The following is a 21,015-nucleotide window of genomic DNA, read 5'->3' as shown; positions in this document are numbered from 1 at the left end:
ATAGTGGTGCGTGTTTGTTATCCCAGCACTCAGAAGGTAGAGGCAAGGTTGCTGTCAAGTTCCAGGCCATTCAGGTCTAAATAGTGAGACTCTCAAAAACAGACAAACAAACAAACAGAAAGCCACCTCCACACCCCCACACACAGTTCAAGAGATCAAAAGATTGCAGCTCTGCATTCTGAGGTAAAGGAGAGAGCTATGGATATAGACATTGATCTGTCACATATTTAGTTTTCCCGGAGAAGATGTAGTCTCACTAACTTACTTTCTACTTGATTTTTTTTTCTTTAGAAGAGGAAGATGGAGTATGGGAGAATGGCCTTTCCTATGAATGCCGTACTTTGCTTTTCAAAGCAGTTCACAATCTGTTGGAGCGATGTTTGATGAACCGAAACTTTGTACGAATTGGCAAGTGGTTTGTGAAGCCATATGAGAAAGATGAAAAACCTATAAATAAAAGGTAAGCTGTCTTATTTTCCTCTTTTGATAGTTGATGTTTGTTAATTTTATGAGATTAATAGTTAATATATTTTACAAAACATATTCAGAAGTTAATGTTGGCAGAGTACTATAGGTATTTCTGTCCCTCTCCCTTTATTCATGTAAGAAGTTTCTTGCAATGGGAATGAGCTGTATATATGTTTTTGAGAGGGGGTTGTTTTTTGAGTAGTGTCTCACCTGTGGACCTGACTGGCTTGGAACTTGATTTGTAGACTAGGCTGACCTTGAACTCCTGATGTCTGATTGTGTTTTGTGTAGGGTTGACCTATTTAATTTTTAAAGATTTATTTTTGTTTTGCATGTATGTGTAAATGTCTTGAATGTATGTATAGCATGTGAGTGCCTGATGTCTGAGGAGGCCAGAAGAGGGTTTTGTATCCTTTAGAACTGGAGATAGACATGGTTGTAAGCTGCCAGGTGGGAGGTGGGAATGGAACCCAGGTCCTCTGCAAGAATAGCTAGTGTTCTTAACTGCTGAGCCATCTCCAGCCCCTAAATTCCCCAATCTTAAGTGGCTTTAACTAAAGTAAATTGGTGTTCTGCATAAGATGTGTTTAATTTTAGAGAAGTTAATTTTCTTGAGCTTTAAATTAGATTTATGACACAGAAAAATAAAAAAGTTGCAGATAGAGGTACATAGATTTTTAGGGCAAGCATCTCTCTTTCTCTTTCTCTCTTTCTCTTTCTCTTTCTCTTTCTCTTTCTCTTTCTCTTTCTCTTTCTCTTTCTCTTTCTCTTTCTCTTTCTCTTTCTCTTTCTCTTTCTCTTTCTCTTTTTCTCTCTCTCCTCGTCTACTGCTTAGTGTAGCCTTAGGTATCCTGGAACTCATTGTGTAGCTCAGGCTGGCCTCTTGCTCACAGAGACTCACCTGCCTCTGTCTCCCAAGTGCTGGAGTTAAAGTAGTGTGATACCACTGCCTGACCAGATTTGTTTTTAATGGAAAAAATATGTTTTTAGTTTTTTAAGATAATTGTATCATTTTTCCTTCTCTTTTCCCTCTCTAGCTTCTCCTACCTTTATTCTCTCTTTGAATTTATGGACTGTTTTTCTTTAGTTGTTGTTGTGTATGTAAAACTCTGGGCATGGTTTGGAGTGGGTCTATTACCACAGCACTGCGGGGAGGTGGAGCTAGGAGGATCCCTAGCACTTGCTGGCTGCCAGCCTAGCTTTAGATTTGGTCTCAGGGGCTAAGATGGAGAGTGGTGGATACACACACACACACACACACACACACACACACACACACACACCCTCGCTGTCTGTGTCTCTGTCTAGATTGCCTTTCTTGTGTCTTCCTGTCTCCCCATCTCTTTTGTGGTAATAGAGATCAAATACATGCCAGGCCAGTGCTCTCCCCACTGAGTTGTATTTCTAGTATTTAGTTGTATTTTTATTTTGAGGCTACCTTTCAAAGTTGCCCAAGTTGGCTTCAGACTTGTAATCTTCCTGTGTCAGCCTCTGGAGTAGTTGGGATTGTGGCGTACTGCATGGTAAGTCCAGGGAGATATTCATTTTCTAATATTCTGGACATAGACCTAGTTAATTTGTCTACTAGTTACTAAGGACTGAAAGACAAGAAGTGGAGTCACCTTCTAGTGCATTGAGGAAAGGTATAAAGAACCTTTCAATTTATGAGTAGTTAGCCATGGAATCAAATTAGTCTTTAGATAATTGTATAAAAGAACATCTAATATTTTATCTTAAATAGTTGAGGGGTTGTTCTGCAGTACATGGGTTTTGTGCTAGTCACTAGGTTTGCCAGTAAGATTATAGGAAAATTGGATGGTATAAGAACCAGTGACTTGCGATGCTTGATTGTATATCCAAATAAGACTGTCTTGAGAAGAGTATTATGAGTTTGTATTTTGTTAAACATTTTGTCATGTTGAATCTCTTATAGCCATTTTGCTGATTGGGCAGTTAAGTTTGTATATTTGGCAAGATTTTTTGTTTTTTCTTTTGAGCCAATTCTCATTGTGTTGTCCATTGATTCCTGGTGCAGTTGATCTTCCTGCCTTGCCTTTCTCCTAGTTGGTATTATAGATAGGCTCTACTGTACTGGCTAACATTTTTTTATCCATTCATGCCCCCCCCCCCAACCTACCCCTGTGTGTATATGGTATGCTTGTATTATAGCATGAGTGGTTTCATGTGCCTGTCTGTGAAGGTCAGTGGATGTCTTTTAGAAGTTGGTTATCTTCTGTTATGTGGTTCCTGGGAACAGAACTTATTGTCAGATTTGGTGGCAAGTATCTTTATCCATTTAGCCAGTCTCCCCAGCCCCTCACTTAGCAAGTTTCAAATGTGTCTAGGAAGATATACAGGGTAGAATTACATTGGTCTACAACTCTTTTTTTGAGACAACTGATACCTTACAGAGTATATTGACATAGGAGATTTTGCTAAGTAGCAGATGATACTATATACAATATTATAAAATTTGTAGCTCAGACTGGCCTGGAATAACTGTAGCCTAGACTAATCTAGAACTTGAGGTGCTCTTTATGCCTCAGTGTTCAGAATATTGGGCTTACGGGCAGGATTTACCACATCTGGCTAATATTCAATTTTAATATATACCATAATCTTATCCTATACATTCAGTTATAGATATGTAACTTTTTTTTGAAAACAATATTGCTAATTTTGTTAGTAGTCTTTGACATTTTTATTCTATATATATTAGTTATCTTTAGCCTCAATTTTAAAAGGCAATGTATTTTACAAAACCTATACATGTGAGCATGCATATACATGTAAGCATGCATATATACACACACAGAGACAGCTATAAATACAGGATAAAAAAATTCATGGTAGATATAACAAAAAAGAGATAGGATCAAGAATGTGGTTCAGCGTGTTCTTGTGTCCTGGGAAAGAACCTGATCCACAAAGATTAAGATGTTCTTGGTTTTTGTTTTGTGGGGAAGAGGAGAGGAATACCTCAAGCATTTGTGATATATTGTCGTAATTAGAATATTAAAGCTGAGCATGGTGGCACATGTCTGTCTGTAATTCCAGCACTTCAGAGACTGAAGCTGCAAGTTCAAGATCAATCCAGACTACATAGTCTTAGCGCACCACAACTGCCCCTTACCCCTCAAAAAGAAAGAAAAGGAAAGAACATTAGGGTGGAATATTGAAATAATGATGCTTTTTTCCCCTTGAAGGTGTTTTACGTCTGTACTGTTTACTGTAATAGCCACTAGCTTGCTGCTATTTAAATTCAATACATTGAAATTAAGATAAAAAATTACTTCTTCAGTTTCATAAGCTACACTTATTTTATATAATGGCTGTTGTTTAGTATAATAATGTTTCAGAGATGGGGCATTTCTATCATTGTAGGAACTTCTTTTGGATGATGTTGCCTTTATAACTAACAGTGCTTTTAGTGTTTTATACAAGCAGTTGGTCAAGTGTTTTATTTTTTTAATCAGTAGGCAGAAGAATATTCTTATATGCTTTAAATTCCATAATAAAACTGTTTATTCCTACATGGTGGCTTCTGCATTATCTCCTGATCTCCAAAATTAACTAAAAGTAAGCACCATGATATGTAAATCTCTCCTGGAAAGGAACTGGGAGCAGTTAGTAGGTTTAGGATGATCTTTGTTCCTTGGCTATCTTACTACCTCTGAACAGGTGAAGGTGGTAAGAGGCATTGCTATGCGTTGTTCTTGTTTGTTCAGAGGGGATCATGCTTATGTAGCCTAGCCTGGCCTTGACCTGGGCCTGTAGGCATGCATTACTATGTCTCCTTTACAAGTATGTTTCTTTTCTTTGTGTCTCTTTAGTAGCATAAAGAAATAGGATGAACTTGAGCCACATGCATAGTGTAAAATTTCTGTTACAGTGTTTTGTTTTTTTTCCAGACGGGGATTCTCTGTGTAGCCCTGGCTGTCCTGGAACTCACTTTGTAGACCAGGCTGGCTTCGAACTCAGAAATCCACTTGCCTCTGCCTCCTGAGTGCTGGGATTAAAGGCACGTGCCACCACGCCCAGCTCTGTTACACTGTTAACTGAGCTTGGTGATGTGTTTGACAGGTGTGTGTGTGTGTGTGCGCACACGTGCTGAGTAAAATAAACCCAAATCAGGTGAAACTAATTTTAAGAATATTTTAGCCAGGTGTGGTGGTGCACGCCTTTAATCCCAGCACTTGGGAGGCAGAGGCAGGTGGATTTCTGAGTTCGAAGCCAGCCTAGCCTGGTCTACAAAGTGAGTTCCAGGACAGCCAGAGAAACCCTGTCTCGAAAAAACAAAACACAACCAACAAACAAACAAACAAAAAAGAATATTTTACTTAGTTTGGTACACTTGAAATACTTTTTAGAGTGTAAGTCTATTACCTCTGAGATAGTTTACATTTTTTGTATGTGAGGCCTTTGAAATCTAGTGTGTATTTTCTCCTCAGAGCACATCATGATTTGGATTGGCCATAGTCCAAATGATCATAATGACACGGTGATTGTTTAACAGCTAGATTCTAGGGCTTTAAACTTAGCTTGTTAATGTTAGTTGCTTATTGCTTATTGGTGATCTCTTCCTGGAACAGATTTTGTTCTAAGTTGTGTGTGGTAGAGTCCCAAAGGTTCCTGTGCCAAAGCATCCACTGTTGCCCAGTTAGGCTCGTTACTTCAGACTGTCCATTTTCCCTTTCTGTAGGTTTTCTAAACTGATCTGTTCTTACTGAGTTTGATCTTGCAGGGTGGTATAATAGCTATACCTTGATGTGTTTTGTTAGTTCATAAATCATTAGGATTTGTATAGCTTTTAACATTTTCATCTTTCCAGGACTATTTTGAGAAGAATTAAATCCTAAGAATGACTTTCACCCTTTTCACTTTTTTTTCCTTACTGCTATTTTCTACTACAGTTCTTAGTATTGACTCAAACAATCTTTTTTCATGATTGTTTTTAGATGCTAATGAGACTTTTTTTTTTCTGAAATGAGGGAGAAAGTAAGGGGGCATTGCCTAAGTAGGACTGATAAGGCACTGTTCAGAGTTAAGAGTTTACCATAAATGACTGCAGATCTTAAAACAATCTATCTAGCTTTATACATAATGAAATGTAAAGCACATAGCAGTTCAGCGACTCCTTCCCACAGTACTACACAGGACTAAGGGTTGGAGTTGATTACTGGGACATGAAATACAAGAGAACTTCTAAGCCCTATTAGGCAGATGTATATTTCATACACTTACATCTTTTTAAAGAGTAGTAGTGAGTAGTAAAAGCAGAGAATAGCGAAAGTATTAAAGATTTCAAACTTTATAGAGTAATTGTTTTCTAAAGATTTTTTACTATATAATGTTCAGTAACGTGTTCATTAAATGTGTAGAAATAATAGAAGATTCAGTGATAACATGCTTTGGGATTTTAAAATAGATACTTTGTTCATGGAGATATATTAAGAATGTTGGACATTGCTGATTAACGGTAGCTTGCAATGTTGTATGGAAACAACCTAGAGAATGTCCAAAGATTATTGATATTAGGGCTGGTGCTGTAGGTAGTGGAGAACTTGCCTAAGCACGAAGCCCTGAGTTCAGTCTGTAGCACCTCCCTGCATTTGGGAGATGGAGGCAGGAGGACCAGGAGTTTATGGTTGATTACATGGTGAGTTTGAGGTCAGCCTGTTTTGCATGTGCTCCTGTAATCAATCAATCAATCAATCAAATTATTGCTGGTGCTGATGTCTTAACCTGAGCCTGTTACATTGGTGAACCTTAATGTATAAATTTGAAAGTTATTAGCTGGGCATAGTGAACGTGGCTTTCCCAGCCCCCTAGGAAGCAGAGGAAGGTGAATTTCTGTGAGTTTGAGGCCAGCCTGGTCTACAGGGAGAGTTCCACCACAGCCAGAGCTATAGAGTGAGAGTCTGCCTCAAAACCAAAACCAAGAAATAAACTATAAATAAATAAATAAATTGGAAAAATAAAATTAAAAAATAGAAAACTATTGAATTCATGGAATAAAATTAATCTGGGAATTTAAGATAACTAGGTTTAAAATATTATAAAAACACGTGTAACAAAATTAATCATTTTTGCCTTTTTTCCAGTATTTCAGTGGTATTAAGGAAATTGACATGGTGGTACAATTGACATCTTCTACCCTTTGGTCCCTTTGTTTTTATTTTTTTCCCTCAAGGTTTGTTTTCTTGTTTTCTTTCTTTCTTTCTTTCCTTCCTTCCTCTCCCTCTCCCTCTCCCTCTCCCTCTCCCTCTTCCTTCCTTCCTTCCTTTTATTAGATATATTTATTTTATTTATATGAGCACACTGTAGCTATTTTCAGGCACACCAGAAGAGGGCATTGGATCCCATTACAGATGGTTGTGAACTACCATGTGGTTGCTGGGAATTGAACTCAGGACATCTGGAAGACCAAGCAGCCAGTGCTCTTAACCCCTGAGCCATCTATCGCCTAACTTTTTTGTTTTTTAATGAGTGTTTTAAGCACCTCATATAAGTGAAAGTATATATTTGTTATTTTGTATCTGACTTATTTCACTTGGCATACCTTCAAGTTTTATCCACATTGTAGCATGTGGGAGGTTTTCTTTTTTTTTCCTTTAAGACTAAACAATAACTCATTGTTCATGTAGTGTATTGTGTACTTGCTCATTGACTGGCATCTGAGTCACTTCTCATTTTGACTGTTTGTTGTAAACACTAGTGTGCTTTCCTTAGGTCCCTGTTTGTCATTCTTGTGGTTACACACTCAGAAGTCAAATTGCTGCATTTTATGATAATTTTAATTTAATTATCTGAAAAATTGCCATACTGTTTCTCACTGTGGCTACAGTGTTTGACATTTTCATTGGCAATATTAGAGTTTCAGTTTCACTGCATCCTTAACAATGCTTGTTATTTACTGGTTGTTTGTTAAGTAACCATTTTTGTTGGTGTGAAGTGGTATCTTCTGTTTCTGATGTGTAGTTCCTTAATTACTATGGCTATTGAGCATAGTTTCTTATTGGCTGCTTATATATTGTCTCTGGAAAAATACCCAACTCTGTCAAATTTTAATTGTTAGGATTAGTATGTTTTGCTTTTTGTGAGTCAGTACTTTGATTTTGTGACGTATACATGTGTGTTTGTGTATGTGTAGAATTAGTAGATTAATCTTGGAGATCAAAACCAGGGTTCATATGTGCTAGACTACTGCTGTACTACTGGGCCGCATCCCTAGCTGTAAGCTTTTGATTTTAAAATAGGTCATAGCTTGGTGTGGTGGCGCATGCCTTGAATGCCAACACTAGGGAGGCAGAGGTAGGCAGATCTCTCTGAGTTGAAGCCCAGTCTGGTTTACATAATGAGTTCCAAGGCAGCAAGGACTACATAGACCCTGTTTCAAAAATAAAAACAATTACAACAACAAAACCAAGTCATAGAACCCTCTTTGGGCCTCAAATTCTCTACCAGCAAAATGGAAGATTGTTATTTCTATAGCTTCCTAACACATGCTGAGAACAGATCATTTGCTCCATAGCACTCCACACACAGGCATGTGCATGCATTTATGGAGGCACACATCTGTTATCCTGTGATCTTGGTACTTCGGAAGTCAAAGCAGAAGATCTCAACTTTGAGGCCAGCCTACAGGACAAGTTCAGTGCTAGTCTGAGCTACATACATTATGAGACCTTGCTCCAAAGCAAGTAAGCAAGCAAGCAAGCAAGCAAACAGAAACCTTGTTACTAGAAGAGCTGACTTTCATGTTTTGCTTTTTTGAGATCACTGTGTGCCAGGCTGCCTTTTATTCCTCTGCTTCCTTCTCCCTAAGTACTGCAATGTCTAGCCCTAATGGAGCTAACTCTTTGAACTTGAGTATGTCTTCTTCATCATCATCATCTTCTTCTTCTTCTTCCTCCTATTTTAGAAAATAATCTTTTAGGGGGCCTATGAGGTAAAGGCACTTGGCCACCAAGCTCGATGACCTGAGTTTGATCCCCAGAATGCATGTGGTAGAAGGAAAAACTGACAGACACCTACAAGTTGTCCTCTCACTTCCACAAGTATGCCATGGCATGTTCATAGAACATATACACATACATATAAAACAAATAAAACTCTGAAATATAGCTGAGGATCGTTTCTGTGACATAGTTGTTGAGGATTTACCTCTGATTTTGGCCTCATTGATAAATAGTGTAAACATCTTAGAAAACAAACAGTAGTCTTTAAAGTATCTAACAGTATAAGTCCTTGGCTTGTCATTGTAGTTAAAGACATTTGTTTACTTTCCCCTAGTGCTAATTGTAGGTGCCTCATGGGAGTATACTATAAATGATAACATTTCTCTCTGAAAGAAGCCATTCTGAGTTTAGTATGTAAGTGCTAACCTACAGGTCTCTGTACTGTAATATTCTTGACTAGAATATTGCTTTCAATATAAGAATCTTAAAAATATGAGTCCTATTTTAGATCACTTCTCCCTAATATCATACACAAGCTTGGTTTATAAATCATATTGTATGGAAGTATGAAGAGTATATTGGGGTCATTTGCTAGCAGTATGGGAAGGACGGTTTTCCTTGCTGGGACTAAGAACCGCTCATACACAGGGTATTGTTAATAGGCAGTAGGAAGTAGGCACAGTGCTGCATGACTTTAGAATATTAGCTTTGCATGGGGATTCCTTGGTAGCTAGTTTATTACTTTATATCAGAAAGCTAGTGTTTTTTTCTAATTTAAAAGTTAAATGGGGCCGGGAGTGGTGGCGCACGCCTTTAATCCCAGCACTTGAGAGGCAGATGCAGGCGGATTTCTGAGTTCGAGGCCAGCCTGGTCTACAAAGTGAGTTCCAGGACAGCCAGGGCTATACAGAGAAACCCTGTCTCGAAAAACCAATCAATCAATCAATCAATCAATCAATAAATAAATAACACACAACTGGGGACCCCCAAACCAAAAAACAACAAAAGTTAAACAGGGACAGAGAGATGGCTCAACAGTTAAAGGTACTTGCCATCAAGCCTAATGATTGAGTTTCGTCTTAGAGACTAATGTGGAAGAGGAGAACTTACATCTCCTAGTTGTCCTCTGATCCCTATAAGCACATATACACCACACACAAATAAAATAAGATTTAATTTTAAAGTTTACATTAAATAAAGTGTAATTTAAAAAGAGAATTAAGGCTGGGCAGTGGTGGCACATGCCTTTGATCTCAGCACTTGGGAGGCAGAGGCAGGCGGATTTCTGAGTTCAAGGCCAGCCTGGTCTACAGAGTGAGTTCCAAGACAGCCAGGGCTACACAGAGAAACCCTGTCTCGAAAAACAAAAAGAAAGAGAGAGAGAGAGAGAGAGGGAGAGAGAGAGAGAGAGAGAGTGTTAAATGGCCAAATGCTCATTGCATATAGGTTGTTAGGGAATTTGAGAGGTTGGCCTTCATGCTTCCTTTTTGTTTTGTATTGAGAAGTGGGACACGTGTCCCACATTAAGAACTGTTTCACCCTTGGTGACACGATTAGAGCCTCTTTAGTTTATGTTGAAGATTCCTGACTTTGGCTGTGTGGACACACATGAGCACATGTGCTAGTACACATGCACTCACACACACAGTCTTACTGGAAAGTTACCAAGTAAAGGGTTTTTTGTTTTTGTTTTTGTTTTTGTTTTTCGAGACAGGGTTTCTCTGTGTAGCCCTGGCTGTCCTGGAACTCACTTTGTAGACCAGGCTGGCCTCGAACTCAGAAATCCTCCTGCCTCTGCCTCCCAAGTGGTGGGATTAAAGGCGTGCAGCCACCACTGCCTGGCCACCAAGTACAGTTTTTATAAAGGAAACGGAGGAGGTGAGGAATGAGAACCAATAATGAAAATTTACACTTATATTAAATTTAGAATTCTTTTCCAGGTATTTATAAATTGGCAGGGAATTAAAGGAATTTTGAGTTGATTAGGGTGTGGAGACAAGTGTGTGGTAAATAAAGGAGGATTTGTGGGTTAAGTATCATGGTTTACAAGGTTTGGCAAGGATCAGATTCTAAAGGTATTAATGTGCTATGCTAATGCTTTTGGATTTAGTCCTGAACATTTTAGGGAGCCAGTGATGATTTTAGGCTTTCCAGTTACATGATCATGATTAGATTTTAGGGAGATCCCCAGCAGCACTGTGAAGCAAGGAGATAATGTAGGAGATTCTGATAACGTCTCCCTAAAAGACAGAGTTGGATGTAGTAGTACACCCTGCAATCCCAACACTTAGGCTAAGTAAGACAAAAGGTTCCAGAATTTGAGCCAGCCTTGGTTACATAGCAATTCTAGGCCACTCTGGGATGCATAGTAAAACATAAAGAACAAAAAAGTATACTTATCAGGTAATAACACCCCCAAAAGACATGTAGGTCTATAAATTACAAATATGTAGAGTTAAATCTGTAGGAATTGGTAGAAACAGGGAATGATGGAACAAAGAAAAATTTAAGATTGTATTATATTTATGGTTTAGAGTATTATATGGAGCATAGATTTGAAAATAGACTTGAATGGTTAGTTATAAATAAGTTCAGATACCGACTTTATTCTATAGTATTTAGTTTGTATCAGTGCACCAGATTGCTATGTGTCAAAGACTTACAGCAAACACAGTATAGAGGAAAGATAAATTTTTCTTTCACTAATGGTCACCTTCTGGGCCAGCTATGAGAAATACGTAATAATACGATGGTGGTGTGTCCTTTAGCAAAAACACCCCTTGCCCCCCCCCCAAAGAGCAATTAGAAACAGTATAGATGTATAGATTTGTTAGTGAAGTACGTACTTAGAAGATTATTTGAACAGAGTCCCAAAGAAGGTGATTTTAGAGGGTTTAAGAAGAAGACAAACACTGAGGGTACGAAGGCAGTCCTGATTAAGGAAACTGGAAGACTGGACCCACAGAGGTGGTATGGGAGAACTGATGACTCTTGAAGGGAGGTGGATGGCTGTCACCATGGGATATGGGAACAACCTGGGGATCAGATCCAGGCTCTGCTCTCTTTTTAGGAATGAAAATTCCATTTTCAGTACAGAGTTCTTCATGTTAAGGCATTCTTGTAACATCCTATACTTGTTTTTTGTCTCATAGCACCTAACATCACTAAGTTCATGCCTTAGTACAGTGCTTAACAGAAAATATTAGTTGGATGAAGGAATAACATTTGCACTCACTTAGAAGGTTCATATGTACTGCATATGGGTGTGAATGCAGCACTGTTTAGTGTAGAGCTGTATTAAGAGTCTGTGTGTGTGTGCGCGCGTGTACTTAATTATTTTTAAACATCGTTTGGGGATAGGCTTGTGCTCAGTATGTTCTTGATAGCACAGGTACCTCACTATTGCTAGGACACTGGATAGCAGCAGTGCTGGATAACTTCAATAAAATTGAGTGCTTTAGATGAGCACTAGCAATGGATGTTTTGGAGGTGAACAGCTGTCAGAGCTATTAAATTTCTTTACATATCTTGGCTTAATGACTAAGGTTATACTCCTTTATCATAGTATCTGTATATAATCTTCATAATTCCTCAGCTAAAACCTATTCCAATAAAGTAAGCATTGTAATCAGAGGAAAACAAGTTTAACTGTTAATCCTGGAGAGATTGCCGAGTGGTTAAGAGCACTAACTGCTTTTCCAGAAGACCCGGGGTCAATTCCTATACCATCTGGCAGCTCGCAGCTGTCTGTAACTCTGGTTCCAGGGGAATCAGATGCCCACTTTTGGCCTCTGAGAGCACTGCATACATGTGATACACAGACACATATGTAGGCAAAATATATACATAAAATAAAATAAAATAAATAAATCTTTTAAAAACTTGTTTAAATGTTGTATCTTGGATCAGATCCTTAATCAGAAAAAAAAAAAAAAAAAAAAAAAAAGCTTAAGTGGTTAATCCAGATAATGACTCGTTCAGGTCAGTGCCTTAGAAATAGAGTGTGGCTTCTGAAAACTACTAATAGATTGGGGACCTCCTATAGTGTCTCTTTATTTTTTAATACATTTTTAATTATTCTGATATGTATGTGATTACATGTACAAAAACTAAGCTGAGCATGGAGGCACATCAGTATAATCACAGTACTTGGGAGGCAGAAAGCAGAGATTTGGGAGTTTGGGGCAAGTCCAGACTATTAAGACCTATTTCAAAAATGGCAGCAATAATCACAAAACATAAGCACAGCAAACTTGCTAGGTAAGAAAGATGTAGTGATCAAGAACTAATTAGTAGAATTCACAATTTCAGAAAAGTTGAAAAAATTGTAATATAAATAGAACCTAATGGTATTATAAAACTTATTCCCAGTTCAAATACCTCAATCCCATTTCTATAAGATGTCTGGTTTTATTTTTTTGCTTCTTGTTTAGTTCTCATAATTAATGCCATAGCTCCAGAGAATCTTATAATTCTAGGCCTCAGTTTATAAATTTCAGACATTGTTTATTGTTAATTGATAAAGACAAGATTAATTTGATGTCAGCTGCTTTGGCTTTGTATTGTGTTTATTAGTGAAACATCTAGACTAGTCAAGTGCAATAGTGAGGAAGGAATAAGAGAACAAAGTTGACCCTTGTGACCCATGTGAGTAGTTGATGCAGTAACCCACCCTCACACCAGCTTCTGTCAGGTACTTTAGTGACTTCCATAACACTTTCAGGTTCAGTTTCTTCTTTTGGCTTTAGACATGTTGACTCCTACTATCTGATGGAATTCTCAGTTCTATTACTTTCTACTTTAAAAAAAAAATTGGTTTTTAAGGCAGGGTTTCTCTGTGTAGCGCTGGCTGTCCTAGAACTCACTCCATAAACCTGGCCTTGATCTCACAGAGATAGGTTCTACTGCCTTTTGACTGCTGGGGTCACAGGTGTGTGCCACCATTGGCTTTTCCGTTTTATTACGATTTTCTACTGATTTTAGGTCTCTATATAACTTTTACTATAATTTAATTTCTTTATGCCTTTTCCTGAAAAATATTAAATAGGGCTAGTGTGTGTATATATAGTATGTGTATGTATTATATATTGGTTTGGAGTTGATTAATGGTCATTTAAGGAACTGGCTTTAAGATGGATGCTTAAGGCAGATGTGTGGGAAAAGATTATTAGTGTATACTGCCCCAATCCCTTTTCTCCCTCTAGATTTTCTTACCCTTTAATTTCAGAATATATCTGCTGTCCTTGAGAATGTATTTTCTAGGTTCTGACAAAATGAATAGGCCATCTCTCCTACCTAGCTCATGTGCCTCAGCCCTGAGAGTTTATTTTCTAATTTGCTTTCTTGACTTATTTCTGTGGTCATGTAATAATTGCATATGGTATACCTAACTTATTTTAACTGGTTTCTTAAAGCTATTTGCATTATGAATAGTGTTGTGAATACTTTATCTTTGCTGGTAATGGATACTTTCTCTCCCCCTACAGATAATAAAGACTTCTGAGCTAATGTATTCATTTTTGTGGTTTAACTTCTTAATAAAGCAAAGCATGTTGAGTTGGTAATATAATTCATTTAGTAGAGTGCTTGGCTTTCATGCATGAGACCTCATGTTCCCAGGATCCAGAATCAGATAAACAAGGCATTGGTCACACATGCTTGCAATCCCAGCACTCAGGAGGTGGAGTTAGGATGATCAGAAATTCAAGGCCATCCTTGACTATATAGTGACTTTCAGAATAGCCTGAGATATATGGACTTCTGTCTCAAAATAAAATGAAACATTAAAAACAAAGAAAATGATTTTATTCTATTTTTTTGCTATTAATCATCACTAAACTATAACTTTTTCTTCTTTATTAGTGAACACTTGTCCTGCTCTTTCACCTTTTTCTTGCATGGAGACAGCAATGTTTGTACCAGTGTGGAAATTAACCAACATCAACCTGTATACCTTCTCAGTGAAGAGCATGTCACCCTTGCTCAACAGTCTAATAGCCCATTTCAAGGTAGATTATTTTATTGCCATAGGCATTTGATTTCTTATTCTCATTTCAGTATTGGAGATTAAAACTTTCATGTTAGCAACTATATTAGTAAGACAACAAAATTAGTACCATTAGTGAAATTATTTAAAATTCGTATGAATGGGAATTTTCACATTTCTGTGTTTTCTCCTGATAGCATATTACATTATGGATATGTTAGTCATTTCAAGGCTTTGTGTGTAAGCTGTGTTTAGCATAGCTACCCAGGGGAACTTTTAATGTCATTTATATCATGAATTGTTGACCTCAAGAGAAGTTGTTTTATAAGGTTGCTGATTGCTTTTTAAGTACTGGAAGTATCTTCTTTAATTTTAAATGTAGTGTGTGTTTTAAAATTTATGTGGCAGTACTTCATAAATATTTAGATTTATTTATCTACATTTTCTTCAAGTTGCTTAGAGTCAGAATAAATTGAATAATAGGTAAATATTCCCAGTTCATTTTGAAATATGATTATATTTTGATTTTGTGGTAGGCATATTTTAAGCAATTTTCAAAATCTTAGCGTTATATTTTATATTAAAATGTATAATAAATTTACTTTCTTGGAGTGATGATAATAGATTTCCTTTTTTATTAGTCTTACATCATTATAACACTGTTTATGATTTTATTTGCTGTAAATCTTTACTTACTGGATATCTGCTTTGGTTTCTAGTTATCTTAAGTCCATTTGGACTAAATGGCACTCTCACGGGACAGGCTTTCAAGATGTCTGATTCAGCTACGAAAAAATTAATTGGTGAATGGAAACAGTTCTATCCTATTTCATGTGGTTTGAAGGAGATGTCTGAGGAGAAACAGGACGATATGGATTGGGAAGACGATTCTTTGGCTGCGGTGGAAGTTCTTGTTGGTATGGATTCTGATACTAGTCTGAAGGGGGTCCTGTGTGTTTAGATTTTACTAAATAACAAACCGCTCTCTTGGCATTCAGTACCAAACAGTTATTTCTTGCTTATTTCCTCTGCACATCACACAAGGGCTACAGCTTGGCTGTGATGACTGTCTGCATGTTCTTCCTGTACAGTCCAGGTTAAGAAGCACCTAGGGTCTGGGACACAGTGTTCCTAGGAAAACAAGGGAATGACAGGGATCACGCCTGATGATGAAAGTGCATTAAAGTTTCTGCTGAGATGAAAATGAGCTAAAGGAATGGTACATTTGCTCCCAGTGAATTAGACAAGACTGGTTACCTGTCCAAGCCAGAGTTACTGGGACAGAGGAACATGCTTTGTTGTCCACATGTTATAGAAGGGAACAAGATTAATTGTGAAACAGTTATTATTTGGGGGCTAGAAAAATTGACAGCCTGTATTATGTATAGTGCTTGAATATTTAATAAAACTTTCAGTAACAGAAAATATTCCTAAATAACTTCTGGCATTGGTGTGTTCTCCATAAGTCAGTTCTTTCCAGATTAGCTTCAGTTCATATGTCATGTTCCAGGTGCAGCCAGGAAGGAGATCTGCTTCTGAGTATATTAATTACATAGCAGAGACAAGAAGAAAAGAGGCTGCACCGATCCCTCTGAGCATAATTCACTTGTTAAGATGTGGCATACAGTCAAGCCTGATAGTGTATAAAGACATGGAAGGCATGGACAATGTATAATTCAGCAGATAATTGGAATTAGTATCTGTGATACTGTAGTTAAAGCAATCTAATACAAATGTCTCATGTAAGGGTTACCCTATGGGAGTTTTGGAGTTTTTATTAGGGTTTGCCCTGTAACCCAGGTTGGCCTTGGACTCAACACTCAACCTGTTCAACCTCCTGAGTCCTGGGGTTGCAGATGTATATCACTATGCATGGCTTTTTTAAAAGTTGAAACTGTTCTCATTCATTTTCAGTAAATTCATGATCTATTATTGGAATAGTTATGACAGAAACAGTACAGATGATTACTAGACTTTAAAGACAAGATGGTCCATGATCTTAAGTGTCCACATTACCTTTATTATGTTTATAAATTAAAATTTATAATACAGTGCACATTGATCAACTGTACATACATAGATTTTTAAAACTCATCATTACAGTAGAAAATCTATAGCTTATTGAATTAAAGTACTTAATATACAAGTCTGAGGATGTGATTTTTGGATTTCAAAATCTGCATGGAACCCAAATACAGTATTGTATTTATCTAATTCCAGCACTCCTATGGCAGGATGGGAGGCTGAGATAGGAGTAGACCTGCAAGCTCACAGACTAGTTAGTTAGCATGGCATATACAGTAGCCTGGAGAACTTGTCCTAAACTAGGTGGAAAGTGTACACTGACACCTGAGTTTATCCTCTGCACCATAGCACGTGTATAGCTATGCTCAGAGACGGATACAATGATATTTTTATTTACATAAATATAACATTAGGGTAATTTTTACTGCAGTGCTTTTTAATGAAAGTAATTCAATTTCTGCCACAGTGGTAGCTGATTTGTGTTTTTTTCCCTTGTTTTTGTCCATTTTGTTTTCAGCGGGTGTCCGAATGATCTACCCAGCATGCTTTGTGCTAGTCCCTCAGTCAGACATTCCTGCTCCTAGCTCTGTGGGAGCTTCTCACTGTTCAGCTTCTTGCTTGGGTATCCATCAAGTGCCTGCTTCCACAAGAGATCCTGCTATGTCTTCAGTTACTCTCACTCCACCTACATCTCCTGAGGAAGTCCAAACAGGTATTAATTACACTAGCTGCTTCATCAATCAGCTCTGGCTACAAATCTGTTCTTTTGAGTACATCAGCACTTAGCAATTTTTATTTTGAAATTGTTAAAATTTACTAGAAAACTGAAAGTATAATGTAAAAAACTCATCTAAATTTATACTTAACTTTTCATGTTCTGTGTATGTATCCATTGTCTTCTCTGAACTGTTAGAGAAAAAGCTGCAGACTTGGCACCTTATGATTCCTACATATTCATTGCATTTTCAGAATTAAGACCATTCTCATACAGATGTACATAATACAAATACATGTGCACTCCCACACACATTTTGTGTATATGTGTTTGCCCATGATGCTGGTAATTAAACCCAGGACCTTATATATCTCTTATTCAAGATACCTTGTATATCTTTGCTCTCTGCATTTAAAGAAAAAAAAATTTTGACCTCAGAATGTCACTAGAATTACAAAATAGAGCAAAGATTCGAGGAGTTAACAAAAACTCCAACTTGTTACTTTCAGTTTGTTTTTACCTTTCTATAGCCTCTGGTTTTGTGTTTGTTTTCAGTTGATCCTCAGTCCGCACAGAAGTGGGTCAAATTTTCTTCAGTATCCGATGGCTTCAGCACTGACAGTACTAGCCATCATGGTGGGAAAATACCCAGAAAATTAGCAAATCATGTGGTGGATAGAGTCTGGCAAGAATGTAATATGAACAGATTACAGAACAAGTATGTATCTTTATTTCTATTTGCCCATCTATCTACCCACCCACCCACCTATCCATCCATCGGTCTATTTGTCTATCTTTCACTGTGTAACTTTGGCTATCCTGGCACTCAGTATATAGCCGAGGCTGGTCTATCAAATTCACAAATGCTTGTCCTCCCAAGTGCTGAGATTAAACGGATGTACCACCATGTTCAGTTGTATATTTATTTTGATATTTAAAACTTGCATGCTGCTTAATAGTATGGAATAAAAACAGAAAAATTAAATTTTAAAAATTAAAGATTAAGCTGGGTGGTAGTGGCACATGCATTTAATCCCAGCAATCAGGCAGCAGAGACAGAGGCATTCTCATCTTCTTTGTGTTTGATGCCAGCCTGGTTTACAAACTGAGTCCAGGACAGCCAGGGCTACACAGAAACCCTGTCTTGAAGAAAAACCAAAAAATAAAAATAAATAAATAAATAAAACTTAAAGCTGAAATTCAGTTTTAATAGAAATATACTAAGGAATTTGTAACTCACACTTCACTTCAGGAGGAAGTATTCTGCTACATCCAGCGGCCTGTGTGAGGAAGAGACTGCCGATAAAATAGGATGCTGGGACTTTGTTGAAGCCACACAAAGAACAAGCTGCAGTTGTTTGAGGTAAGTTTATTTCTAATTGGTGATGCTTATATGTATGCATATAATAATAATAATATTTGTTTTGGGTATTATGCAAATATGTTAGGATTTTTTTCCCCAAGGAGAAAATTGAGAAAAGATAGCCAACAATTTCAAGCTGATTAGAGAAGTACAGAGAATTTATGGCTTATTTTTTTCTTTATTTTTTTCAGATGTGGGCTATGTATCAACTATAGATATACTTTTGGTGGTTGTTTTGAGGCTCTTAACTACTGCTCTGGCTGACTTTGAACTTGAGATTTTCTTGTCTTAGCATCTAGAGTACTAGGATCACAGTTCTGGCCACCATCCTTGGGTCATACATCTCTGGAGGAACACATTCCTTACTTGCGTTATGTCTGAGAAATCTTCCCTGGGATTTTTATAGAAGAAATAATTTTCATAATTTTTAAAATAGTAAATACATTGTTGAGTTTCGTGTAGCAGGTTGTTGTTCTTGGGCAACTATCAGTGAGTTACTAAAATAAGATCAAGAATTACTGATCTTACAGGAGACTTGACCAAAATATCAGCTTTCTAATTAACTGCATTTCTGAAGGTTTGGTAGCAGAATGGTTTGACTTGGGATTCTTTGGGCAATTGAACTGATTTCATATTTTGAGACCTTTTGATAAAATTTGATTGTAAGGCTTTTGTCAAGTTTATTACTTTTTGGCGTATTAAAGGTAGATTATATGCTTTTACCACCACATAATAATAGTGGCTTTGGTATCTGTTACTGTACTTTGTGATTGGATATGTACCTATCCCTGTTTTCCCATGAAAATCATCTAAAGGAATGGAGTCCCTCCAAGTTGTGGCCAAGGTTGTAGGTTTTTTTGTTTTTGTTTTGGCTTTTATACATTAACTGGGTTTACTTGAATATATTGACAGACTCTTAAGTGTTGTGGTATGTTTCTATGTAGATTTAAGTTTTTACTTAGTTTTTTTGGGGGGTTGAGCCATCTAATTTTTGAAAGGCAACACTGTTGAAAACTTGTATCTGTTGGTAGATTAGAATAAGTATATGATACATTAACTAATATTTAACAGATTAAACTAGTTAACTACAATTGTTCTTGAACATAATTTAAGAACAGAATTGACAACTTTTGTTTACTTGGTTAAATGTAGTTCACTCCCTGTTTTGTTGTATGGCCTATGAGCTGAAAATGAAAGGGCCTAACTTGGTGGCACAGGCCTTTAATCCCAGGGGAGGCAGAGGCAGGCAGGTCTACAAAGCAAGTTGCAGGATAGCAAGGGCTGTTATACAGAGAAACTTTGTCTTGAAAAAAACAACTGAAAAAAAGAAACAAGTATTTCATTAAGTTTATGGTGTTTTATCTGTGTGTATGCACATCTTGTGCCTGTATTGGTCTGGGAGGTGAAAGGAGTATGTAGGATCCTCTGGGACTAGAGTCAGAGACACCTGTGAGGCACTGTGTTGGTGTGGGGATCAAACCTGGGTTCTCTAGAAGAGCAACCCCCGCTTATAACCAGTGAAGTATTGTTCTAGCTTTTGGATTTTTTAGAGAGTTTGAAAAAGTTAAAAAAAGTATTTTGTGATACATGAGTTATGACATGCAAATTTTAGTGTATATAAATAAAAATTTATTGGAACATATCCATATCTCATTTTCATACTGTCTGTGATGCATTCACTTGGCAATGGCAGACAGAATTGACTAGTTATGTATCACTGTATGTGGGTATACATTTTGGGAAATTCTGGATCCTTAGGCAATGAGACCACTGGGGTGTGCGTGCGTGCGTGTGTGTGTGTGTGTGTGTGTGATGTGATGTGATGTGTTGTGTGTGTGTGTGTTTGTATACACACGAACAGCTGCAACTCTTACTGTCTAGTCTCATAGAAAAGAGGTTTCTTTGTCTATGTAGAGATTTTTATTGGGCAGCTTTTTTCGTTTATAATGTGCTTTTGTTTTAGTTCTCTTGAAATAATGGATTTCAGTAATTTTATTTGAAGTGATTTTAGAGGAAGACGCTAAGGAATGACATTAACATTTCAATTCTTGGCCTTAAGACAAAAGTTTGCTCTTCGAAAGTTACTTACTTTCACATTTTAAAGAAATTCCTCCTAGGTTTATAGAGATTTTCATATACTAAATTAGTAAATGTGATTTTCCATGTATTTCTATAGTTTAGTGTATTATGATATATATGTATGTGATTTATTCCTCATAGATTAGAAAGCCAGTATTATTTCTGGGATATTTTATATTTGTTGTGCTGGTGGATTGGTGGATTGGCACACACACATCTATTGATATTTAATTTAGGACAACAGCTTTCCTAGACTCAGAATGCATGAATGAACAAGCCTCTTGCTGAAACCTATACTCTAGTGGAAGTGATAATTTGCTTACAAAAATTCAGTTCTCTTTCTAAAAAATTTAAGAGTGATATGTACAAGTCAGAAAATAGGATAATGTGACTTTTAAACTCTTGTGACTTGAATTTA

The 21,015-nt window shown here is 37.1% G+C and overlaps 1 protein-coding gene across 1 annotated transcript in view; it reads left to right on the top strand.

Moving 5' to 3' along the window:
• The window catches only part of Med13 (mediator complex subunit 13), a 90,564-nt gene that overhangs the window by 11,277 nt on the left and 58,272 nt on the right, over positions 1-21,015 (top strand). Inside the window, exons 3-8 of the mRNA NM_001080931.2 lie at positions 292-460; positions 14,292-14,437; positions 15,135-15,332; positions 16,958-17,152; positions 17,711-17,873; positions 18,408-18,518. Coding sequence (NP_001074400.1) covers positions 292-460; positions 14,292-14,437; positions 15,135-15,332; positions 16,958-17,152; positions 17,711-17,873; positions 18,408-18,518 — 982 coding nt within the window. The remainder of the gene's footprint in view (positions 1-291; positions 461-14,291; positions 14,438-15,134; positions 15,333-16,957; positions 17,153-17,710; positions 17,874-18,407; positions 18,519-21,015) is intronic.

This window comes from Mus musculus, chromosome 11 (assembly GCF_000001635.26).
Source record: "Mus musculus strain C57BL/6J chromosome 11, GRCm38.p6 C57BL/6J".
Lineage (NCBI taxonomy): Eukaryota > Metazoa > Chordata > Mammalia > Rodentia > Muridae > Mus > Mus musculus.
This window is presented reverse-complemented; position numbering and strand designations above follow the sequence as displayed.